At 36.5% G+C, this 22,883-nt stretch overlaps 1 protein-coding gene across 2 annotated transcripts in view; it reads left to right on the top strand.

The window, feature by feature from the left end:
- The window catches only part of cpne5a (copine Va), a 90,045-nt gene extending 68,304 nt beyond the window's left edge, over positions 1-21,741 (top strand). For both annotated transcript variants that reach the window (XM_032573285.1, XM_032573278.1), the window contains 7 exons: positions 3,312-3,358; positions 4,975-5,156; positions 6,821-6,948; positions 10,416-10,518; positions 15,604-15,661; positions 15,903-15,976; positions 17,363-21,741. In XM_032573285.1, the coding sequence (XP_032429176.1) occupies positions 3,312-3,358; positions 4,975-5,156; positions 6,821-6,948; positions 10,416-10,518; positions 15,604-15,661; positions 15,903-15,976; positions 17,363-17,551 (781 nt within the window). In that variant the 3' untranslated portion in view covers positions 17,552-21,741. The remainder of the gene's footprint in view (positions 1-3,311; positions 3,359-4,974; positions 5,157-6,820; positions 6,949-10,415; positions 10,519-15,603; positions 15,662-15,902; positions 15,977-17,362) is intronic.
- Positions 21,742-22,883: the final 1,142 nt, after the last annotated feature.

Here is a 22,883-nt window from a genome sequence, read left to right as displayed (position 1 = left end):
ATATTTTCATTGTTTATTCTATTGACTTCAGTTCGTTTTATGGTCCGTCTGCCCCATGACTCTTTTAGGGGATCATATAATTGGTTTTCTTCATTGTCATTTACAACCTCTAATACAGATGCATTGAAAATATAGATGCGTTTCACAGCTGCAGCATTTCTGGCGTTCTTACATGAAGTCATATAATGCATGTGTCACATTGCTTTGTGGAAAAAACAAAACAAAAACGGAGTTAGTAGCAATGTGTGCAGACCTGTTTGGTTTTATGTGCCACCTGGTTATTGTTCTGACATGGGGGCCACTACAGCTCAGCTCACATTTGAGTTAATGTGGAAGCAGAGGCAGAATATTTCTCTTCTTTGAATGTATGCATGAGACAGCTGCTCTCAGTTTTTTGCCCAGTGAACCAGAAACTGTCTTGTAGAAAGAAATCATTACAATCATTTTGAACCTTTAGTCATTTTCTAGTTCCAAATAGTGATAGGCCAGCATAGTTTTGTTTGGAAGAACTTGGTTTTGTGTCTGAATACTTATGAACATGTGATATTGCAGTTTTTCTTTTTTTAATAAATTTGTAAAAATGTCTACATTTCTGTTTTTTTCTGTCAAGATGGGATGCTGAGTGTACATTCATGAGAAATAATATGAACTATTTTGGTTTCAGCAATGAAACAAGGAGTGGAAAAATGTAAAGGGATCTGAATACTTTCTGTACCACAAGCAGACAAAGAAGACTCATTGGTGTAATCTGTTTTTGCATGTAATCTCATGACATTTTAAATGAACCATGACAGTCATATATTTTTAATACATTTTGTCCTATTTTATTTATCCAATGTATCCAAATCCTGTGATGTTGTAAGAACTTTTGTATTCCTCTTGTTTTAAAACCGTGTGTTTCTCATATAGTTAAACTTTATTAGTAAATTATACTAATAACCCAAAGGCAAACTGTTGTATAGTGATTTTTTAAATATAAGTTTAACATAATAACAAACAAACTGCCAAAATCTTTTTTTTTTTTTAAAAAGTCACATTTTGTCCATTTTCATGTTTGTCTAGTTGGAGTGAATTTTTCCATTTATAGGCTATTTTTGGATGCTGTAACCCATCATTAAATGTGGGACTAAAGCTAGTTTGAGAGCTGTAATTTTATCTGGGAACAATTTGACATGAAATTGTACGAGACATTTGAAAGCCTGATGTCTAATGCAAAATCTTCTGGCCGATAAGAAGAAATAATAGGGACATGTGAATTTGTCCTTTGAGTGGTGCATCCTTGATAAATGAAGAATTACTTTCTTTTAACAATCCCAGATTTGAATGAAACTAGGATTGAAGCAGCTTCTACGGATGAGTCCCTTGTTGTTTGCTAATGGACCTACTAAACAGACAGCGCTAGCACATCAGTCAACATTATTCCATATTGATTTGTTAGTTTGAAAGTGATTTGCTCAGCTCTTAAACAAATCCCCACTTAGCCTCACATGTTAAATCAGTCAGATGAATAAAGACATGCATTATACAAGCATCTTTGGATGCTCTCTTTCAAATTTACCAATAAGTGAGATGACGTCTGACGTGTCCTAAATATTCAGCCAGAGTTATATAATCTTGATCAATAATTTAGACTTAGATTAAAAAAAAGAAGACAGAAATGAGGAAATTATATTAATAATGCCTTTGAAGACACACAAATATAAAACATCACATATTTTCTGACACTTTCAAAAAGTTGCTCTGAAACTTATTACAATATTTTAATGGGCAATATTGATATTAATAACAAGAAGTACAGTTTTCCATGTCTCATTGAATTTCTGTACCAAATATAAATTCCTACTAAATGTTTTTTATGTGAAAAACATGACCACAAAGCTAATCTCATACTGTGTAAAACTCTGTGGCTTTAGCTCAGGCACACTGATTCGATTTTTTTATTCTAACATTTACAAGTAATAGCGGGAATCAGCAGAGTTTTACATTGAGGCCGCATACAAATGTAAAAGTTCCCTCTCTGTGTGCTGAATGGTCCAAATCAATGCTGATTAATGAACTGAGGTCAGTCTCTGCAGGAGGAAGCCGCTATTATCTCTGATTCTGCATGTGTGAATATCTGAAAGGAGGTGGAATCAAAAGGAGGCAATCAGTGTTAATCACAAAGAAAGGGCACACACTTTGATCCAGGCTTCCCTCCCCTCTGTCCTTTGTTTCTCTCTAGAACGAGAAATGTTTAGTTTCTGTTTGAGGTTTTGTCTACCACCACAGCAACAACAAATAGCAAAAATATTCAGGGCATTTTGTGAACGAAAGTTTGTTTTTCAGTTTTATTACTTTAATCAGATTGGTTCATCTTTTAATTTTTTTAGCTTAGAAAAATAATCCACTACATAGATAAAGAAACATATAAATAATCGAGGGTTTTATCCAGGCTGTAATTACTACTCAGATCATCGATACATTCAATTCTGGCCCTTGGGACACATTTACATTAGTTTGTTTCTGAGCTGAAATAAGACTGGGATCTGTCAAATGATAATAAATAAAACAATGCAAAATGAGAATTGAAAATAAAGCTGTTTTTAACATTTTAATTAAAAATGTCATGCCATATGGCATTAAGTAGTCATCTCAATAACCAAAGGTAAAAATCGCATTGGCATTACAACAGTTTTTCCAGCTTTTTGCATGTTACCACTGGTATTTTTTAGTGGTGGGTTTCAAGTCTTTGGGATTATTTGTTCATACCTCTGATATTCAAAGACCTAACTGTGTCCTTATCTGACTTAACAAAAATGCAGCCATTCATGTGTATTTATGGAAACTGCAGGTAGAATTAATAAACCATGATCAGTTTTTCCACATATTAACGTTTCTTTAGCTTTACCATAAAGAAAGACTAAGCTGCATATTTCTGGAAATATGCAGAAACACTTTGAAAAAAGAGATCTACTTTAACAACTGGCAATGAGTGGAAGGACTTGTTTGGCATTTAAAATAGCAGACACTTTGTGTGCTCCAATAAGAGTCTTTTTAAATCATCAGTTATGACCGTGATCAACCCATACATGCATGCTACATCACTATTTCTATGCTTGACAAAATCCTGCGTTACTATAATTGGTCATGGCAGTGAACACGCAGCTGTGGCAGTAGATAGCAAAAGTGAATTATAAACATTGTGTTACTTTTGTCACACCTCTTCTAAGATGAGAGAAGCAACACTGAAACCTGGGCGAGCCTCATTAAACTGCAGTGTTGGGTTCTCCTGCCTCTCGTTTGGCTAACATTTATTCTTGTTTGTGTTTCAGAACTCAGATTCACTTCACAGTGGCCATTGATTTCACTGCATCAAACGGTGAGTGTTTTGACTGCAATTACGCTGCTCTGCTTTCGCACATCGTCAGATGTATGTCATACCGCCGGAGTTTTCTTTCGGCTTCTGATCTGCACTCTTTGTATTGTTCAGTCGCATTTATTACTAGTGCGAAACAAGATCTAATGCGTTTAATTCTGAGCAAACTGAACAGAGACAAAAACAAATCTACACATTCTGCTGCATATCTATTGAACTTTTACATTTGCATTATATTATAATGACTAACAAAGTTGTGCATAATTCTGTAGTGGAAGTGAAATGATCCATGTTTATATTTTTGGGTGTCCCTACTTGTTTTGGACGTCTAGAGACTGAGGTTGACCGTTGTCCTTGCAACACAGCCCAAACTTAGTCAAATTCAAACAAGAGCCTCTTTAAAAAATAATTTCCAAATCATTGCTTGTCTTGTGAAATGGATTTAAGAATATACTTTGACAAGGTCACTCAAACACTTTTTTTTATCTTAAACCTTTCAATCAATCAGTCAAGTTTATTTATATTGCACATTTCAGCAACAAGGCAGTTCAAAGTGGTTTACATCATAAAAACAAAGTCATAAAAGATGCCATATAGTCAATAATTGAGACCAGCTACTACACTTGATGAGTGCCATCATCAAAATTATCAATACATATCAAATATAGGTCAAAAGCAACTTTAAACAGGTTGGGTTAAGAGTTACTCTGACTGCATGGCGAGTCAGAGTAACTCTAATCAAAGGTGAACCTCAGTCACAGTGTCAGGCCGCTAAAAGGTAACACTAAAAAATTAAATATCATTTTCCTTCACAGTCATAAGCTTTGTGTTGATCAGTGATTTAAAAAAAAATCTTCATAACTGAAGTTTGTGGTTGTAACATCAAAAACAAAGTTTGTGAATAGTTTTTTTTAAGGTGTTTTATATAAATACACAAAACATGAATTTCATATTGACAACTATCACAGTCCTCACTTTCTCCTTCATTTAGTAGCACTCCTGCTATTAAATAAAATTGCAGATGCACGTGCTTTTATTACTGCCTCTAAAATCCCATCAGATTTAATTCTGAGTTTTTAGGGGTTTTTGTTGTGAATATTTCAAGCGCACACCTGGGCACAGTCGATGTTTCTGGAGTGCCTCATAATGAAGCCTTGTCTGCCAGTTTCTTTTCCACTGATGTTATGTAAAAATTTTTGTGAAAATAATGTCACTTTGAAATATTTCCTGTATTTGACAGACACTTGGCATATCATCACTCTTGGTTATTATGTATTTGTTTATAGTTTTTATGCAAATAGCTTGTGACTAAGCTATGGATTCAAAACAGTCATTCTTTCTTTCTCAAAATAAACTCATGTGATTCTGCTCACAGTTAACATTAGCACACTTTCCTTTAATAGGTAGAACTCAGAAAGTTACAGAAGCTTACATTCATAGCTTTTATGTTTATTACTCCCACACAAGAGCCTGATGTAGCTTTTTTTTATCCACAAAAATAAACCAGGTGGTTTCATTGCTGCATTTTATTCAAATCATCCCTTTCCCTCTTGCAGCTGTCAGTTTGCTCTCTGTCTCCTGATGTGCATCACTGACTAAGACTTTTCCTGTGTCCAAAGGAAATCCATCGCAGTCCACTTCGCTACACTACATGAACCCTTATCAGATGAATGCCTATGCCATGGCTCTGAAGGCTGTGGGAGAGATCATTCAGGACTATGACAGTGATAAGATGTTCCCTGCACTTGGATTTGGTGCTAAGCTCCCGCCTGACGGGAGGGTGTCTCATGAGTTTCCACTGGTGAGTAAACAGTGGGATTATTTTAGACAGTTTCACCTGGAGTTGACGTGGATCATTGCGAAGGTCATTTTGATCCCCGTATTTCAGCTGAGATCATCTGTCACATTTAGCATGTGTAGATATGCATAGATGCATGTTTATTGACATGAATGCGACTACTTGTGCATGGCAAACATGACCCAGAAGGAATTTCCATCCCTTTGTAGTGTAAATTAGGTTCTGTAGGGCTGAAGGATTCTTAAATCAATTTAGCTTCTCTCAGCCAGCTAATGCATTCGGTGGCTGCACGGTACAGCCTAATGAGGAGTGTGTCTACAGGGTAATGTCTGCATCACTCCATGCCGCCATTAAAATTTGCAAATTAAGATTCATCTCACCATATAATTGAAGCCTCATTTCTCTTCATGCTGTATTCACACAAGTGGGCGTAAAAGTAAAGTTACATCCCTTTGTGGAACATTTGTCACAGTGTCGGGGTTTTGAAATTTGCCCCACGGTCAAGGAAGATAGCATTTGAAGCGAGATTTGACAAGAAAATCTCTTGTGATATCTTCTTTTTTTGTTAAATTCTCCCCAAAAATGTCAGTCAACCCTCTGAGTCTGCCCCACAGCTTTACAGGAGCAGGGGAGTCATCATTCAATGAGACAGAAGATAAAGGGAGAATAAGAAACAGAGGAGAGTCTGAAGCACTAGTTGACAGATTTGAGACAGGACTATGGCTGCTCAATTCTACAGTTTAACCTTTAGGTAACACATGATGCTCATCCAGTCTAAACTCTGACCCTCAGCTCTTCCTTGTTTTTCTCGTTCTCAGTAGGGTGTAGTTGCAGAGGAGTGAGCCAGGAAAAAGATCGATAACATCCTTGTAACCGGGGGATAGTGTTACTGGTCAGAGTCTATAGGGAAAGCTGGCAGGAGAGTACAGAGATCACTCTTAATGAAGTGCTCTTGAGAACTCAGGACCTTTAGGCTGTGGAGAAAATTTGCATTACAGCAAGACAGTGACTCTGAGCGAGCAGCAAGGACGAAACTGAAGTTGGTTTTCTCAGTGTCTAAGTGGGCGGCCAAAAATGTATTTGGGGAGACTAGAAAATATCTGTGTAAAAAAACATGATGACAGACTGTGAGCTAATTGCTAAACTTCTGAAAAATTGTATGCATTAATCTCATTAAATCATCAATCAAATTATTATTGCTGACTAAAATGCTTTAACTGAATCTAGCTTTCATTTTTGCACTATTTGTACTATTTGCCACTTTATTTCTAAATAAATATATATATAACTTTCATTTTAAGTGGGAGTCAATGTCTTTATTGATCTGAACTTTGGGTGAACTGCTTTTATATCCAGAATTCTCTGAGATTCAAAGCTTGTAATACTGATTTCTAATCAAAACCTGCTTCAAAATATCCCCACAACTTTATACCTGACCTGTTTGCTGTGTTGCTTGGTCTTCATGAAGCTTTTTGTTCTCTAATGTTCTCTAACAAACTTCGGAGGCCTTGACAGAACAGCTGGCAAATTGGCAACGTATCTGGCTTAACATCTATCAGTTTTGCATGGTGTTTTGATTAGTTTGGTATTTCCTGATTTATATTGTTACAGATTCAAATCATATCCATGTTTTTCTTGCAGTAACAGACTTGTTTTGCTTCTTTCAGAATGGCAACGTAGAGAACCCGTACTGTAATGGTATGGAGGGGATTCTCGAAGCTTACCATCAAAGCCTTAAGACGGTTCAGCTGTATGGACCCACCAACTTCGCTCCTGTGGTTAATCACGTGGCAAGGTGCGAACACAAAAGTCTCCCGCTGCGAATAAATCTGAGCACAGTTATTTTTTCTTTGGAAGCGAGTCTGTAAATATGGCAACTACGCCGCCAGAGGTATTAAGTCTGCAAGTGGAGGTTTTCTCTCAGAACTGAGAGGAGCTAATGATGGAGAAACAGTCAGCTGTAAGGCAGAGATGAAAGGAAATGGAAATCAGGCGTACATTAGGCCCGACATATTAGAGGGCTCACCATTTTATTTTTAGACATAATGTAGTGATGAAAGTGGGAGGAAAGATCACGTGAACTGCAGGGAAATTATTTCATGTCGTGTTGCCCTTCTAGAAGGGTTGATGACTTAACCTATTTATTTAATAATGGAGTTTTACAATAAGAGGGAAAAACGGCTTTAATTTAACATTGTGATTGAAATGTCAGGGGTCAAAGTTCAGCAAATTAATTTACTGGCTGTATATGAAAACTTAGTTGTTCCTCAATAAACAGAAAGCACAGGAGGTTTGTTAAAGGTGGTCAGATTTTAATTGAAATATTTGTTTTTAATAGTAATACCATAGAGAAACCTGTCATAAGTACATCTGAAACATGCACACATTTGGTTTTATAACCATGTGTAGTTTAATAAAACTAAAAAAAATAAATAAAGTAAGATGGTTTTGTTTTTAGAAATCATGCAATTTATCTCCTTTCTGAGGTACTGACCCCTTCTGAAAGAAATTAGATTCATAGCTTTAAATAAATTATGAATGAATCCAGTTTTGAAGCAATTTCTCTGCCCTCTAATTTATGGGCTTAATGACATATTCAACAAACAAGACAAACCAATACCAGGTCTGAGAATATTATCAGATGCTGTGGAAGAAGCTCTTTGTCCACATCACCGGGTTTGAAAGTCCCTACAATAACATTTAGGAACAAGTCCTTCCTCCTCATGACGGTTTGAACATGTCCGGTTCAAATTACATGTCCCCAACTTTGCCCACAACATGAAAGAAATTCTCTCGGATGTGTGAGAGGTAGATGCTCTGAACATGTCGCACTAGCAGACGCTCTGAACTTATTCTAACCACTTATTTGAATTAACCAGACAGAGGTTCTTCCAGTGTACTATAAGCCTGGCGGGCCATCAGGCTTTACTTGTGCCCCCACCAGGCTAAGAATTATTTATGTATTTAAGTCTTTATAAAATGTTTGCGTTTTTTAAGACTTTATAGTAGGTGTCCAGGTGTTAATCTTCCAATCCTTCAGTAACGCATAATTATCAAGTGATATTTTAAAATTTCATGTTAACTTTAAACATTTTTTAACTCATAAACACGACAGGCTGCTGGATGAATGACTGCTCTAGCGCTCTACCACCGGGCTTAACAAGTTTTCTGGGGGGAACCTTGAGAGAGCTGTAAAAAAAAAAAGGGCGGTGACAGCTCTGCCCTTCTTTGTGCTTGAATGTTCAAGACAAAGCAGTGCAGTTCTGATGTCCCAATTTCAAAACCAATGCTTCAAGGTAATTAATTACAAAATATACTTGTGAACAATGTTGAGCTCAAGAATGTTCTTTTTCTGGACCTCCCACACCTAGCTCAAAAATCCAATGACAAAACTCCACACATATTCAGAACCAGCATGCCCCTGCAGGTGATGGGCCACTTGGAGATTTGTTCTTGTAACTTCTTCAGGCTGAGCCGAAACCCAGGAAGCATCACCAGGCCCGACTCCAGGAGGATGCCCTGGTCTCCATGTCCAGGGAAGGTCTGCCCTTTAATCGAGATAATTGAATCGCTTTTGGTCCGACTCCAATTTGCCACAGGCTGAAGCCCAGAGCAACATTGCCCTCAGGATCATATGGAAGCTCAAACCCCTCCACCACAATAAGTTAGTAATTCAATGGAGAAGCAATTAAAATATGTTTAACGTTCTCTCAAAAGTTAATGCCACAGACGAATGTGTTCATTTAAAAGCAATTGAGCACAAAACAGTTCATAATGGTAGCTATCACTTAGTTTACCAGAAGCCACAAGCCAATAATAACTAAACATCGCACCACAAAACAACGTTGTTTTAATAGTTCAACAATTTGCTCCAACAATAATCAGTGTTGGTTTCATTTACATGTTGTGGCTTGTGTATTTTAGCATCAAACATACAAAAGAGACTTTAAAATCAATCATAAACTCAACTATGAATATTAGGGTGCTGTCAACTCTAAAAGCAGAACCGGCAGGGCAAATAAATCTAAAGCCTACAAGAACGAAATCCCCCAAAGGCCATGTTACTGTATACCACGCACCGACATGTAGGCATAAAAAACAGCCAGAAGGCTTTTGTACATATTAAAACGTCACATTACAGTGTTGAATAGTCTTGATTCAAGGCTAATGAAATTCATTATAAAGTTCTACTTTTCTTTTAGCCTCTCCAAGGCTAATATGTGTAAATTTGAGTGGAATAAATCCTATTTCACAAACGCAGTTCACATTTAAAAGAGACGCTGAATCAAAACAAGCCGTCCTGAAGCCAGAGAAGAGAAGAATAACTTCTCATTGTACATGAGAAGACACATGCTGTCACATCTGTTGCAGAAGGATATGCATTTTTTTATGTGGCTGAATAAAGCAGTTTATGGTGTTAAAGGTTTAAATAACATTGATGTACGACTCAAGCTGTTTCATAATATAAAACAGGGTGATAAATGGTTCATACTTTTAATATTATCATTTGCAGTATGATAAATGAAGGAATCTGTTTATCCTTGTGGTGATATTCTTAAAAGTGTCCACTGAATGTGTCCGAAGTTATTGTCAAGAAGTCGAGGAGGTCAAATGTCTCTTTAATCTTTAAACTGTTCATTGCTCACGCTGCTGCCACCGACGGGCACGTTCTCTGATTAAAATGTCAGCATCTCGCAGCTAAATTTCTCAAGCTGGTGGGAGGGGAGTGGTCAGCATGACGGCTTCATCTTTGACCTGTCCTTGGAACCTGCAATGATGCTTTTTGTTGTTTTTCCTCCTCTGGCCCATCAAAGTTGGTCTTATAGGTGTTGGGCAATCAATAATGTACTGAAAGAACAAGGCTGCTGAGATTGCATAAACAGTTTAATAAATTATTCATGTGGAAGCCAGCGATGGGCATTTAAAACTAGGACAGCCTCACAGTGGTATCTCTCTGATGGGTTCTGTAATACTATCTGTAAAGACCGCTGAGACGTAAGAAGCTATACAGAATATTTTAGCTTTTTATATTATGTTTTTGTGCCACGCTCTCAGTGCAGACATGTTTTTTTTTTTAATTGCATTTCTTGATATAGTTGACACAGTGGTTACCTCTCGGTTACTTCGGATGTTTTTCTCGGTTGTTTCTGTCAATCCCAGCGATCAGTCCACAGCCTCGTACATGCAGCTCTTTTAACCATTATTCAAGCTCCACTTTATTTTGGTGCTGCTCACATTCTGCTTTTCATTCCTCTGACCCAGGTATGCAGCAGCCGTGCAGGACGGATCTCAGTACTTCGTCCTGCTCATCATTACAGATGGAGTTATATCGGATATGGCTCAGACCAAGGAGGCCATAGTGAATGTAAGTGCTGCTCCACGCTAGCTGGAGGATGTTGATGTGTTTCTGTGTGTTCAGCTGTGCTGTGGCATTTCAGGTGCTTTTAGTTTACTTTGGTGCAGCTCTCAGGCTTTTCTGTTACTTTCAGAGTTTGTACACCAATTGGAGGATTTTTAGCAGGTGCTCTGCTACTTCTCCCACTCTGGACTTCAATGCACTTTCCAATAGTTCCCCTTCACACTGCTGATCAATTTAAACAACTTTGTAAAAACTATTTGATTCTAATTTGTTTTTGATTTGCGTTTTTTCTGGTTGTTTATTGTATTTTGATTACAAAACTGATTTCGGGATGAAGCTTGTACAGGAATAATCGTCGGCCAGGTAAACGCTCCCCAGCAACACAGCTCTGACCCCCAGCAGACTGGGTTTAAAGGGAATTTGCGACTGTTAATCAAAACTTTCGAACAGCCACACCTTCCTTTTAAGATCTTGTCTGCTGCTCTGCTCTCTGTGCAACCTGAGTTCACTCACTCCCGCTGGAGCCAGGATTCTCCCTCTACCGCCTGCAGAGCTAAAGCCTGGATATCCTTTTGCATCCAGGCTTCGTTCTGCAGAGATGAACCACAAAGAAAGGATTTGATTACATTTAAAACCTCCGCAATATGTTTTTAAAAATATTTTTGACATTTTAGGTCATAGCTGATACTGACTAAAGCTGCTGTCACAATGTTTTTTTTCCCTGCTACATATGTTGGTACCTTGTAAATGCGTAATATGTTGGCCTAAATTTGAGGATTTTGTGAAACTGCAATAATATCAAATCTATTAAACCCCCATTTTTATGTATCTGTCAAAATGAACGTTGTAATATTTGTGATGTGCTACTACATATGAACAGACTGAGTAACGTTTTGTTATAAAATTATTGTATTCATTGTCTGAACTCGGTACTCATCTCACCATCACCGCCAGGAATCAGAACACAGGTGTTGGTCAACCTTTTAATATCTGCCACTTCAAGCATTTAGCATGCCGGGCCAAGTGATACATCAGTTTATCTTCCTAATGTAACATTAAGCATTATGTTTTTATCAGGTCATTACTTTGACATTTGCTTCTAGTTCATGCATATTTTGTAGTAGGTATTCTCCTAAATGATGTCTCTACGTTATGACTTATGCAACTGCACAATCTGTGCACTCATTTCTGCTCTGAATTTATGAAGCAGAAAACAATAAATAAATGCTGCAGGAAACCATGAAATTTGAAGCCATTTCCAATTATAATAAGCACTAATGATGGATCCAATTAACTGATTAATTCAGAGATAAGATACAAGTATTGAATGGAGTAAAAATATGCTTAATTTAAATTTATTACATGTAGACTGTACCTATTTAAACCTCTAATAAAACCCTTGAGTTTGATTAAATGTTGGTAACTTCACTTTAAAAAGGATTCTTGGTTACTTTTACATGTTACTGCCTTTGTGTTGGCTAAAAACTCCAACATACCCTTTCCTACACCCAGACCCTCTCACTTCAACAAATTAATTTGAGAAAATATTTGCAAGGATACCTGGCAAGTTTTACTTGAAATAAGTATGAAGCCAATGACGAGTGAAATTGCTGTCCAGTTGTCTTGTAAATCCATGTAGGCAAAACCGAATTAACTTAATTGAGTTTTAAGATATTCATTTATAAAAATGAAAGCTTACAAGTGGTTTCATTTTTGGACCGTTTATCATTGAAAAGTATTCATGAGGAATTTAATGAAATTATACAAGATAAATAAACAGTAGGTTTTCCTGGGTTTATCTCAGTATCCAAGTTTGTTTCAGTAATTCACCCAAAGAGGTGATATGTATATTTATTACACACACAGAAATATATTTCCAGTGTTTTTTTCTTTTTCTGGAAAAAACAAACAAAACAACAGACGATTATGACTTATGGATAATGAAACCCAAAAATCAGTTCATTGAAATGAAAATTTTAATATTAAAAAAGATGATTCAGAGTCTGTGTACTGTATGCTTATACACAACAATACTTGTTCATACTCTTTTTGTATGAATTACTGCATCAAGGTGATCACTCTGTGGCTTCTTTAATAGCGGCCCTGCGCTCATCTGCATTATTGGCTCTGGTGTCTCTCTGCTTCCTGCTGAGATTCCCAGTGGGGTTTCGGGTCAGGCAAGACTGCCGGCCAGTTTAGCATAGCAGTGCCACAGTCATTAAAGCCGGTGTTGGTACTCCTAGCAGTGGGGCCAGGTGCTGAATCCTGCTAGAAAATAAAATCATTATCTTCATCAAATTGTTCTGCAGAGGGAAGGATGAAGTGCTCTGTTCCTGGTAGAAGGCGATCCTGACTTTGGACAAGGCTATTAAATTTAACACTGAATGGACTTCCCACTGGACTTAAAGCAAACTGAATTATTGATCTCTCCACTTGATTTCCAAATAAATTGCAAATTCGACTTTTATCTGAAAGTTATTTTTTAGTTTGATTATGGGCCACTGAGGAAATGTTCAGTTCTTTTTCTCCTTAGCGCAGGTAAGATATTTCAGAGAGGCTAAGCAGTGGGAATTGGACACCTGAAGCCCATTTACTGAAAACACCTGGGTCTCTCCCCATCTGCAGCTTTGCCTGAAAGAAATTGAAAGAAATAAACACTGAAAATGTGTGTAATTGATCTAGATAATATATGAATGAATTTAGCAATACATGAGGTATTTTGTTTAAAATGCACCTTTCAAAACCTCTAACATTTCATTTTCAGGATTATGCAATCTGAGGGACTTCACAAATACGTGTTCTCATATTTTAAAAAAATACCAAATTTGAGAAGGAAATTTAAAATGGACAAAATAAAGAGGGTTTCATATAAAGGAAAAACAGGAATAGAAAAATTTCACATTATATATTTTCCATCAAATGAATCAAATGAACTGATCCGAGCCACTACGGTTTAACAAAGCCTGTTACTTTAATTAGTCTCCTTGCGCTTCAAGCAGCATAACGGCAGTCAGTGGTTTTCCTCAAGCAGACTTTACGAGAAAGCTATTAAAAGGTAAGACAGGTTTATTTTTATAGCACTATGCATGCACAAAAAAAATCAGAGAGCTTTACTCGCCATAAAAGGAAAGAAAAATGACTCGGACCTTTAAGAATATTTAAAAGAAAACTTAATTTGTGAAACACCTGAAAGTATTTTATAACAGCAAGACATATTAAAACATGTATTCACTGCAAATTTAAATCCAAAAATAGTCTTCAACATAACACCTTAAACAGGAAAATAGTTTATTAATCAGAATCTAAAAAGGTTTTCAGTTTTTCTTTAAAGAAGCCAAAAGTGTCTGTGCTTTTCTGTTTTTTACAGAATGACTGCACCTTAATTCCACTGATGTTATTTTTTCTTTTTATCTTCTTCGAATGTCCTCACAGGTTTTTAGTTCAAGCTAGAATTAAACATATTTGTTTGATCTAGAAATACACATTACAAACTAAAGAATACAGTCTTATCACAGTTGGTCTGTACTGCTGTTTTGGATGTTTATTATCATAGTTGGTTAGCCTTGTGAATCTGAATTCGTGTTGGACTGAGCTCCCCTGAGTGACTTTACCATACAAGCAAAGTAACAAATGGTGTAGACTGAATAATTCAACTCTGAAAAGAGGATTTGATCTGGCATTTATAGGTACAGTATGTGCTTGTGGGACCTGAAGGGGGAAAGGAGGCAAATTGAATATATATTTTTTTTTTTTTTTTTTTTTGAGCAAGTGGGAAAGTTCTTGAGGAACAAATGAAGCAGAAAAGATAAAAATGGAAAAAAGAGTTGGAGGGAGGAAAATTGATAAAGACCGTGAAGGGGTTGGTCCTCCAAAGTCTATTTACTCCTATCTGTGACAGACTTCTCCCTGGGGGAGGTTTTTCCAGGAAGCCTGACCCACTTTCACCCTGCAAATGCATTTTTACCACAAGCACATATCATTCATTCATGCCAGAGCTTTCATATTTTGAACATCAGTGCTGTGGTTTAAGTGCATGTAGCTCTGCACCACAGCTCAGAATATGATCTGCATTAAACTTCTGTGTTAAGATTGAATTTTTGTTTAGGCTGGGGTTGAACATACAGGCGTCATTGGGTGTTTCATAAAGCAGACTGTGGTGCATTTCTCTAGAATAATAAATGAGGTATGTCAGACAAAGTGATATGTGTAGGTTGTTTTTTTTTAAATGGCTACTCACATTTTATACCTGCAATGTTTGAATTATGTCTCCCTTTTGGGTCAATATTATGCTCTTATTCTTGCATCCAAAAGCCTGCCTCACTTCTGATTTGATCATTCCTGAGGTGTTTTTCCCAAAGTGCATACAGCGACACCCAGGTGCAGACTCTCAATCATCCAGGGCAGGACATTCCTAAGTGCTGTAAGAGAGGCAAAACATCTTCAAGAAACAAGGGAAGAAGCTCACATGCCTTCCAGCACTTGTCATGTCCTGGATGCCTGAGAATCTACATCAGCTTAACTTATTTATTTTTGTATGTTCTACTGGTGTGCCTTTTTGCCACATCTCTCTTAAACAGAGCTCCCATTTCAAGGGACTTCCTGGTAAAATGAGGGACAGATAAAACGTATATAAATGCTGTAGATGTATGTTTAGGATTTGAACATCGACTCATTTGAAGTTGTTACTTTGAGGTTATGTTGCTTTTCATTTAGATGGATGGATGGATGAGAGTTATACAAGAAATAGATTCAAAACTTGTAAACTCTGTCAAACACTGATGTTGAAAAGCCAAATAAACTTGGTCGGAGACGATCTGAACATAATGAAAGTGCGCCGGTTCTGCGCTGCAGATTTAAATAGCTTTGCTGACGTTGGCAGCATGGCATGTAAATTAAACACTGTGTATGGCTGTTAGTTAAAATGTTCAGCAGGATTTTGCATGAATCAAACTGAATAATGTTTCCTCACAACGCGGTGCTGCATAATGAGATATGAAATGGATGTGCTCCAGTTGAAAATTACATACTTGTTAATGTATCTCCTCCTAATACAAAGACTGACTGATGATGATTCTTTTGTTTTTATGACAGGCTGCAAAACTCCCGATGTCTATCATCATTGTCGGAGTTGGCCAAGCGGAGTTTGATGGTGAGAAAAAAAAAAAAAAAGGAAAATATTGTTTTTGTGTGACTTTGTATTGGCTCTTTAATGGACTTCTGAGCTATCAGAAGGATGAAAATGATGATTCTTGTTTCCTACAAGAATCATCATTTTCTGTATAAACATAATTTAGACTTTCTTAAAGTCTCATTCAACAAAACAGATGTGTATCCATTTAGCACCACATCTTAGTTGGGATTATGTGATTAAGATATTTTTGTCTCTGTAGCAATGGTTGAGCTGGATGGTGATGATGTCAGAATCTCATCACGAGGAAAGTTGGCAGAGAGAGACATTGTGCAGGTAAGAAATGTTTAATGTTGAGTCCCTGTAATACTTAAAAATGTTTACAAAAAATATTGTATTTGTTTTTAATTTTCTTGTTTTTTTTTTCATGAAAAATACAGTAAAATAAACGTATTTGTTTGTTTTGGAGTATGTATGCATTTACATGAGTTCATTCAGAGCATTGTCTTCATGACAGTTATTTCCATTACAGCTTACTTCAACCTGAGAAGCTTAAGCACAAAGAAATTGGATTTCTTCTGCTTAAGCTCTTGCAGATATCATTATGTGAATGACTCAGGCTTCACATATAGAAGGGCTTTTCTCATTTAAAAATGTCAACCTTGGAGACAAATATCAAAAAATAGGACATTCATATGTGTCCAATTTACTTTGCGTGCTTTTTTGGGTAACAGGATGTTATATTGTGTTTCCTTTTATTTATTAAAATCCTATATTTTAGGTTAAAAGTTTAGTAGAGCCACATTAAAAAATGCAACATTCACTAAATATATTAATGCATTAAGTTGTAAAAGTGTCTCGCATGTTTCCAGTTTCTAGAATTTTTGAGATTTCAAACAAAAAGCTTGAAAAGGTCTCCGAAGAAAAGTTATTTAAACTATTTGAAATTTAGGTTTTGTCTGTGTTTTTTAATAATATAAGTAACCAAATGTTTAGTTTCTCTCAAAATCACTTCTCTCATCTTCAGCAGGAAACCACAGCTTCACTAATGTTTGGACATAGGAAGAAGTGATAGAGAGGATTCGAATCAATTTATGCTAAGATTAATTTTAGTCCAAATTGTGTAAAACCTAAAAACATAATGGATTTATACTCTTAAAAAGAATTATGCTGCATGAAACACCATGGGGCAGTAGTAAGCAGTGTTGCCTTGCAGCAATAAGGTTCTTGGTTGAAATCCTGGCCATGTTCTGAGAGTTTTCTCCAGGTTCCTCCCAGAGTCCAAAAATGAATTGGTTACTCTAAATTGTTCTTGGGTTTGAGTGAGTGTGTGATTGGTATTTTGTCCTGTGTGATTCTGTTGCCCTGAGATGGAAATAATTTAGGCCAGGGGTGCTCAAGTCCAGTCCTCAAGAGCCACCATCCTGCAACTTTTAGAAGCATCCTTACTCCAGCAGACCAGGATCAGCTCTGAACAGACCTGGTAATGAACCATTCATTTGATTCAGTTGTGTTGGAGCAGGAATACACCTGAAAGCTGCAGGATTGTAGCTCTCGAGGGCTGGACTTGAGCACCCTGATTTAGGCTATTCTCTTTTCTTTTTATTCACTATTCAGTATCACGAGGTTCTAATAGGTACAGAAAGACTTTACCTACTGGAAGGAACTTTTATTTATTTTTTAAAATAAAAAAAAAAGATGATTTATTGTCTCGTGTCACAGTTTGTACCATTCAGAGACTACATGGACCGCACAGGTAACCACGTCCTCAGCATGGCCCGGCTGGCCAAAGACGTTCTGGCTGAGATCCCGGACCAGCTGATCTCCTACATGAAGAGCAGAGCCATTAAGCCCAACCCCGTCCCCCCACCGTACTCATCCTGCAAGCAGCCCGAGACGGAGTCTGTTTGATCCCCGCCTCCGACACGGCACCGCCTTGGCCGGGGCAGGTTTCACATTAATGCAAACGATCCTTATGAGCAGAAAGTGGGAATGATTTCCAGGCACTTTTACCCCAGTGAAACAATAAAACTCTATGAAGAGCCAGAGCAGAGAGACAGCTGTAGAGGAACTTGTTGGTAATAAGAGGGTTTTATTTTTCTCTCTGAGAGCACCGAGAGGAGAACGATGTAAAGGGAAGATTTAGATGTTTGCTGTCCAACCTGTCAAAGTGGTGATGTAATGGAAACCTGTAGAGAGAGGCCTTTCTGAAGGCGTACACATATTAGGATGTATTTTGTTTGTGATACCTTTTTGGAGTTCATGTGTTAATCTAGGGATCCCTTATGAATACCAGTTTTTATTTATTTATTGCAGAAATAATTTATTGTTTCGCAGAGATTTTATTGGGTTGGGGGATTGAAGTCATACAGAAATATATATCCTGTAGTTTTCCATCTTATATTTTGTGATTAGCATAAGGAAAACTATCATTTCTACTACCATTTCTACTTTGATAAAGCCTGTAACATAGAAGCATGGGATAAAATCGTAACAATGTAGGAATCATTTTCGCTCACAGGAAATGTTTTGACTGCAAGCTGTAACATAATCTACCGCCATCCAGATTTTTCATGTCTTATATGCATTTCTAATCTTTATATAAACAGAATGCACTAATTAGTGTCAAAACAAAAGCACAAAGTCCTCATATTATTAAGTTAAATATGTTTATTATGAAAAATCAAACCAGAATGAAAATCATTTGAAGGATGGCAAATCACATCTTACAACAGCTTTAATATTCTCTAGTATTTTAGACAAAATTATTATTTAGGTATGTATAATGCTGAATATTCTTATATATTAAACTATATTTTACTTACCATATTGAGCAGGATGTTTACATAAGAATAACTGCATAATTCCTATTACATTCTCATACATTATCTGTATGCAAAGAAATAAATTGTACTTAAGTGAGACTCTTTTGCCATCTTACTATTTATTTATTTATTTCCATTGTATTTGTTGCTAATGCATGTCGTTATCTGGAATTTTGTTTGGCAAATCTGGAGGATCCTTCAGATTTTAAACTCTGATGTCAACTTGCTCCCATCATTTCTTCCTTAAATGTATTTAAATTTTGTTGAGGGAGGTCTGAACAATCGGAAATCATTGACCAGAAATTGAAGTGCATTCATATGCACATTCTTTTCAAATATCTAACAAATACAACAATTACTGAATGACTTGAGTTCAGCTAAAGCTTGACTGTACTCAGTCTGGATCCAGTGTTTTGTTTCTACTATTGTCCATATCGCCATAAGTACTTTTCTCCATGTGTATTTTTTTTCCAACTACCACAGACACCATTTAAAGCTCACACCGTTTTATTTATCCTTTAGTTGTGTAAAAAGCCTGTAAGAAGCATAAATGAATCTTTCACTGCTGTAGCATGATCTCACATTAAAGATGTTCAGAAATCCAACCTTTTATCTCGCATTCAAAGATTAAGACGAGTGACTGAATACCACTGAAAATATGGTTTATGTTTAATCTACTTTTAATTAACCGGGATAAAAACTCGTTGAGATTACACGACTCTTTTACAAGAGAGTGCTGCACTAAGAAGGCTTTACTGTATCTGGTGTTGATTTGGCCAAAACCGAAAATTATGAAACTCTCCTCAATGCCCTTCATGCTAGCAAGTTTCTAAGTGGATGTGGAAGAGAAACAATCCCTTAGCATAACAGATCCTCCACCATACTCAGCAGTGGCCATGAGCTTCTTTTCCACACACATTTATCCATTATTTTACCCCCAAACTGACCTGAAGTAGTGAAGTTTTTTAAGTGTTGATCAATTGCTAATATGGATTCTTAGCAGCACCATTCATTATTAAAGCTGAAATACTTTTTTCCCCCCTTACCCATCTATATAATTATCTTCACTGTTTGTGTTGGAAAATAAAACTTTAATCATTGTAGCATCTAATGTGTGGATATGGGAAAGTTTAGATACTTTACTGACTTGCGAAGACTTATAAATAGTTTTAAAACTGACCAATGTTAAAAAGTAAAGCAAAATAAAAAGCCATTTACTGTTTTTATAGGAAATGTCTGATGTGGCAAAAATTGTCACCGGGTTTTTTTTTTTTTTGTTGTTTTTTACTTTTTAAAAAGTTGGATTTTTCCAAATTCTGTACTGTGAGATTATGCGGATGCACCAAAAAAGTAATTCATGTATCAAGTTTTTACTTTTACAGGGTTGCCAATAACAATAGTTAATTTTTGTTATGAAATTAAAATTTTGGACTGTTGCTGATACATCTTTGTTGATGGCATCATTTTTCGTAAGAAACTTTCCACAGTTCGCTTTCTCCCTGTCACTCGGTATCTTGACCTAGATGTGCCTACCGTTTTAAAAACATATCCAAATTAAGTTTACCCAGGTGTTTTATGTGGATACATTGAAATAGTTGGAAATGATAAAACCTCCAGATTAGGACTGTCACAGTGGTAGCTGTTGAATCACTCTGTCTCCATTGGTGTTCTGTATATTTTATACCTTCAGCTCGTCACTAATAATCTTTGGAGTAGTTGCTAAGCCTTTCTGTACACTTTTTAAAACCAAGAACTGTTTACAATTTAACCGTGGCTATTTACATTAATCACCTTTAGGACAAAAAAAGCATTCATAGGTTTCATTAAGATATTTGTTTGGGTTTTTAGTTTGTTAATTGATTTATTTTTGTCTTATTGTGATTTAAAGTATTATTGAATGACAGTGGAGAACCAATGTTTACACAGGTTTATTGCTTCATCACAGAATGTGAGTCAGGTTTTTTTTGTATGTTTATGCAATGATCTTTCTTTGCCGTTTGCTGTTTTTTAACTCCTGCTGCTCTAAGCGCTCTCAGAGAGCTGAAAGAGTCTGATGAGTCCACAGAAACTCAAACCAGAGGCACTATAAACTTCTTAGGGTTTGCTCAGAACCTTTTTTTATTTTTGTTTTTACATTTACCGTCAGCAGACAAAGAGTTTAATCTGCCGCAAACGTAACTGCTCCTTCTGACCTCAAACAAGGCTACCAAGTTACATAATAAGTTACAAATACCAGTATACCTCTACAGAAGCCATTTACAACAAAATAAAACTGATTTATACTTCTGAAATAAAATATAGCAGATTATCATCATTTAACAGTTTGAATGTTGATAGCTTATTTGCATACAATGTTTTTTTTTCCTTCAGTCAGACTCTTCATTTTTCACAATGCGAAGATCATTTAGCAGCATGAAGCAAAGAAATGAGCATCATTATGCAGGTCGTAGTCTGTGACAAAATGGAGAAAAGAGAGCAAAAACATTTGAAGTAGAGGTGGTGCGCTTTCAGAGGGAAAAAAATTTATTCATTATGACACCAAATCAGTTTAAGTAGGATTAAATGTTTTATTTATTTATGAGCACCTCTTTTAAGAATATAAAAAGGTTTTCTTCTTTTCCCTAAGGCTTTCTTTTCCTCTCACAGGGAAATAAAATTTAAAAAAAACTACCACGGACACAATAATCACTCTTATGCAATTGTGAAACATTAAACAGTTCTGAGTTATATTTTTCAGCAGCAGAGCAATTTATTTTCCTTAGCGGAAGTTGATTTTATTTGTAATTTCTTTTTAGCTGGTCTTTGAGGCTGAACTCTAATTATGTACATAAGCCCTGTATGAGGAATGTCCAGTGCCAACGTGTTCAGTTGTTGAACTTTAGCCTCTGTAGACAGTGTGCATGTTTGTGCCAAAGTGGCAGGAAGTTTGGTGGTTTCTCTTCATTTCAGCTGATTAACGCATCGCCCACTGACTTTATTTGTGACAGAGGGCGCCGTTCGGAGAGAACGGCCTCTTCCGGCATGTTGCATCTAAGCTTTGTTTCCATTCTGTTCCTATCAGAAACATACTGAATGGGTTCTTCTTGCCACTGCTCCTGTTTTAACCCAGGTTGTTTACATACCTCTTTTGATCTCTGACTTGCATGCTGAAAAAAAAAAAATAAAAATTTCCAAACCAAGTGTTGGACACAATACTGTCGTCATACTGTGGTTTGTGAAATGCTTTGTAATGGATTGCCTTAACTGAAGATCAATAAACTATTGATAACTTTGGCAGAATGTGGTGTAGAGTTTTTCTTTTAAAACTAGGGGATAATGGACTGAGCTACAAGTTTGTGTAGCTCAGTGATTTTAAGAAATCACAACAACAAAACACCAGATTTTTACAGGCAGTTCCCACCAGAGAAGTCCAACATTCATGTATATTTTGAGCACACTTTTAGAAGAGAAACAAATGTATAAACCCATAATTTATTGCCAGGTTGTTGTTATTTAAACAAGAGCTCATCCATCTGTTTTCTGTATCTGCTTGTCTCCCTGGAGGACTGGTGCCTATTTACATCAGTCAAATGCACAAGAGGCAGGGAAAATCCTGAACAAGTTGCCAGTCCATCAAAGTAATAGACAAGGGAAACACAGAGACACACAACTATTCAACATACATTCACTCTTAAGTGCGATGTAGAGACACCAATTAATCTATCATGCAGTCTTTTACACAACGGGTGGAAACCGGAGAACCCCATACATAAATTACCTGCAAGTAACTTGTGGCTAAAGAGGATATTCCCCCTCCAAATCATTTAGTTTACTCAATTTTTATATTAAGCATTTCTATGCTAGGTTTTGTGTTTTAGTTCTTTGCTTAAACACTTATGGGTTTGCATGCATCTGCAAACACTGAACAATATGTGATCATTTGGCCCTGATGTTTTCTGCTCCTAGTAATTTGATGACAATATTATAACATTCTGTCAAAGCACTTTTTCTGGCCATTATGCAAGTTCCCTCGGATATACACTGATCCCTCCTGGTTTTATCTGTGTTCGAACTAACTGCGAATTGTGTTTGTTCTGGTGAATTACTGTGACGTATTACAACGTCCCTGAAAACTGCTCCTTGCTTTTGGGAGAAAACCAAAGCAACAAGTGCAGAATTAAACAAACATAAATACAAAAATGTCATTTTGAGAATCTTCCAAAATAGGTGAGTCATTCATCATTGCACACACTGTTTGTCGCACCAGTGATTAATTCATTAGATAACCAGTTTTTACCATTGTTTATAAAAAATACTATTTCATTTTGACCAAGTAATCAAGAGAGTCTTCAAAACTCCTCATGACAAAACCAACTGTTTTGTTTAACTTGTTTGAAATGTGTAGCTACTGTCATAAGTGTTTTGTCTTTAGAGTATCG

Source organism: Xiphophorus hellerii, chromosome 1 (genome assembly GCF_003331165.1).
Source record: "Xiphophorus hellerii strain 12219 chromosome 1, Xiphophorus_hellerii-4.1, whole genome shotgun sequence".
Lineage (NCBI taxonomy): Eukaryota > Metazoa > Chordata > Actinopteri > Cyprinodontiformes > Poeciliidae > Xiphophorus > Xiphophorus hellerii.
This window is presented reverse-complemented; position numbering and strand designations above follow the sequence as displayed.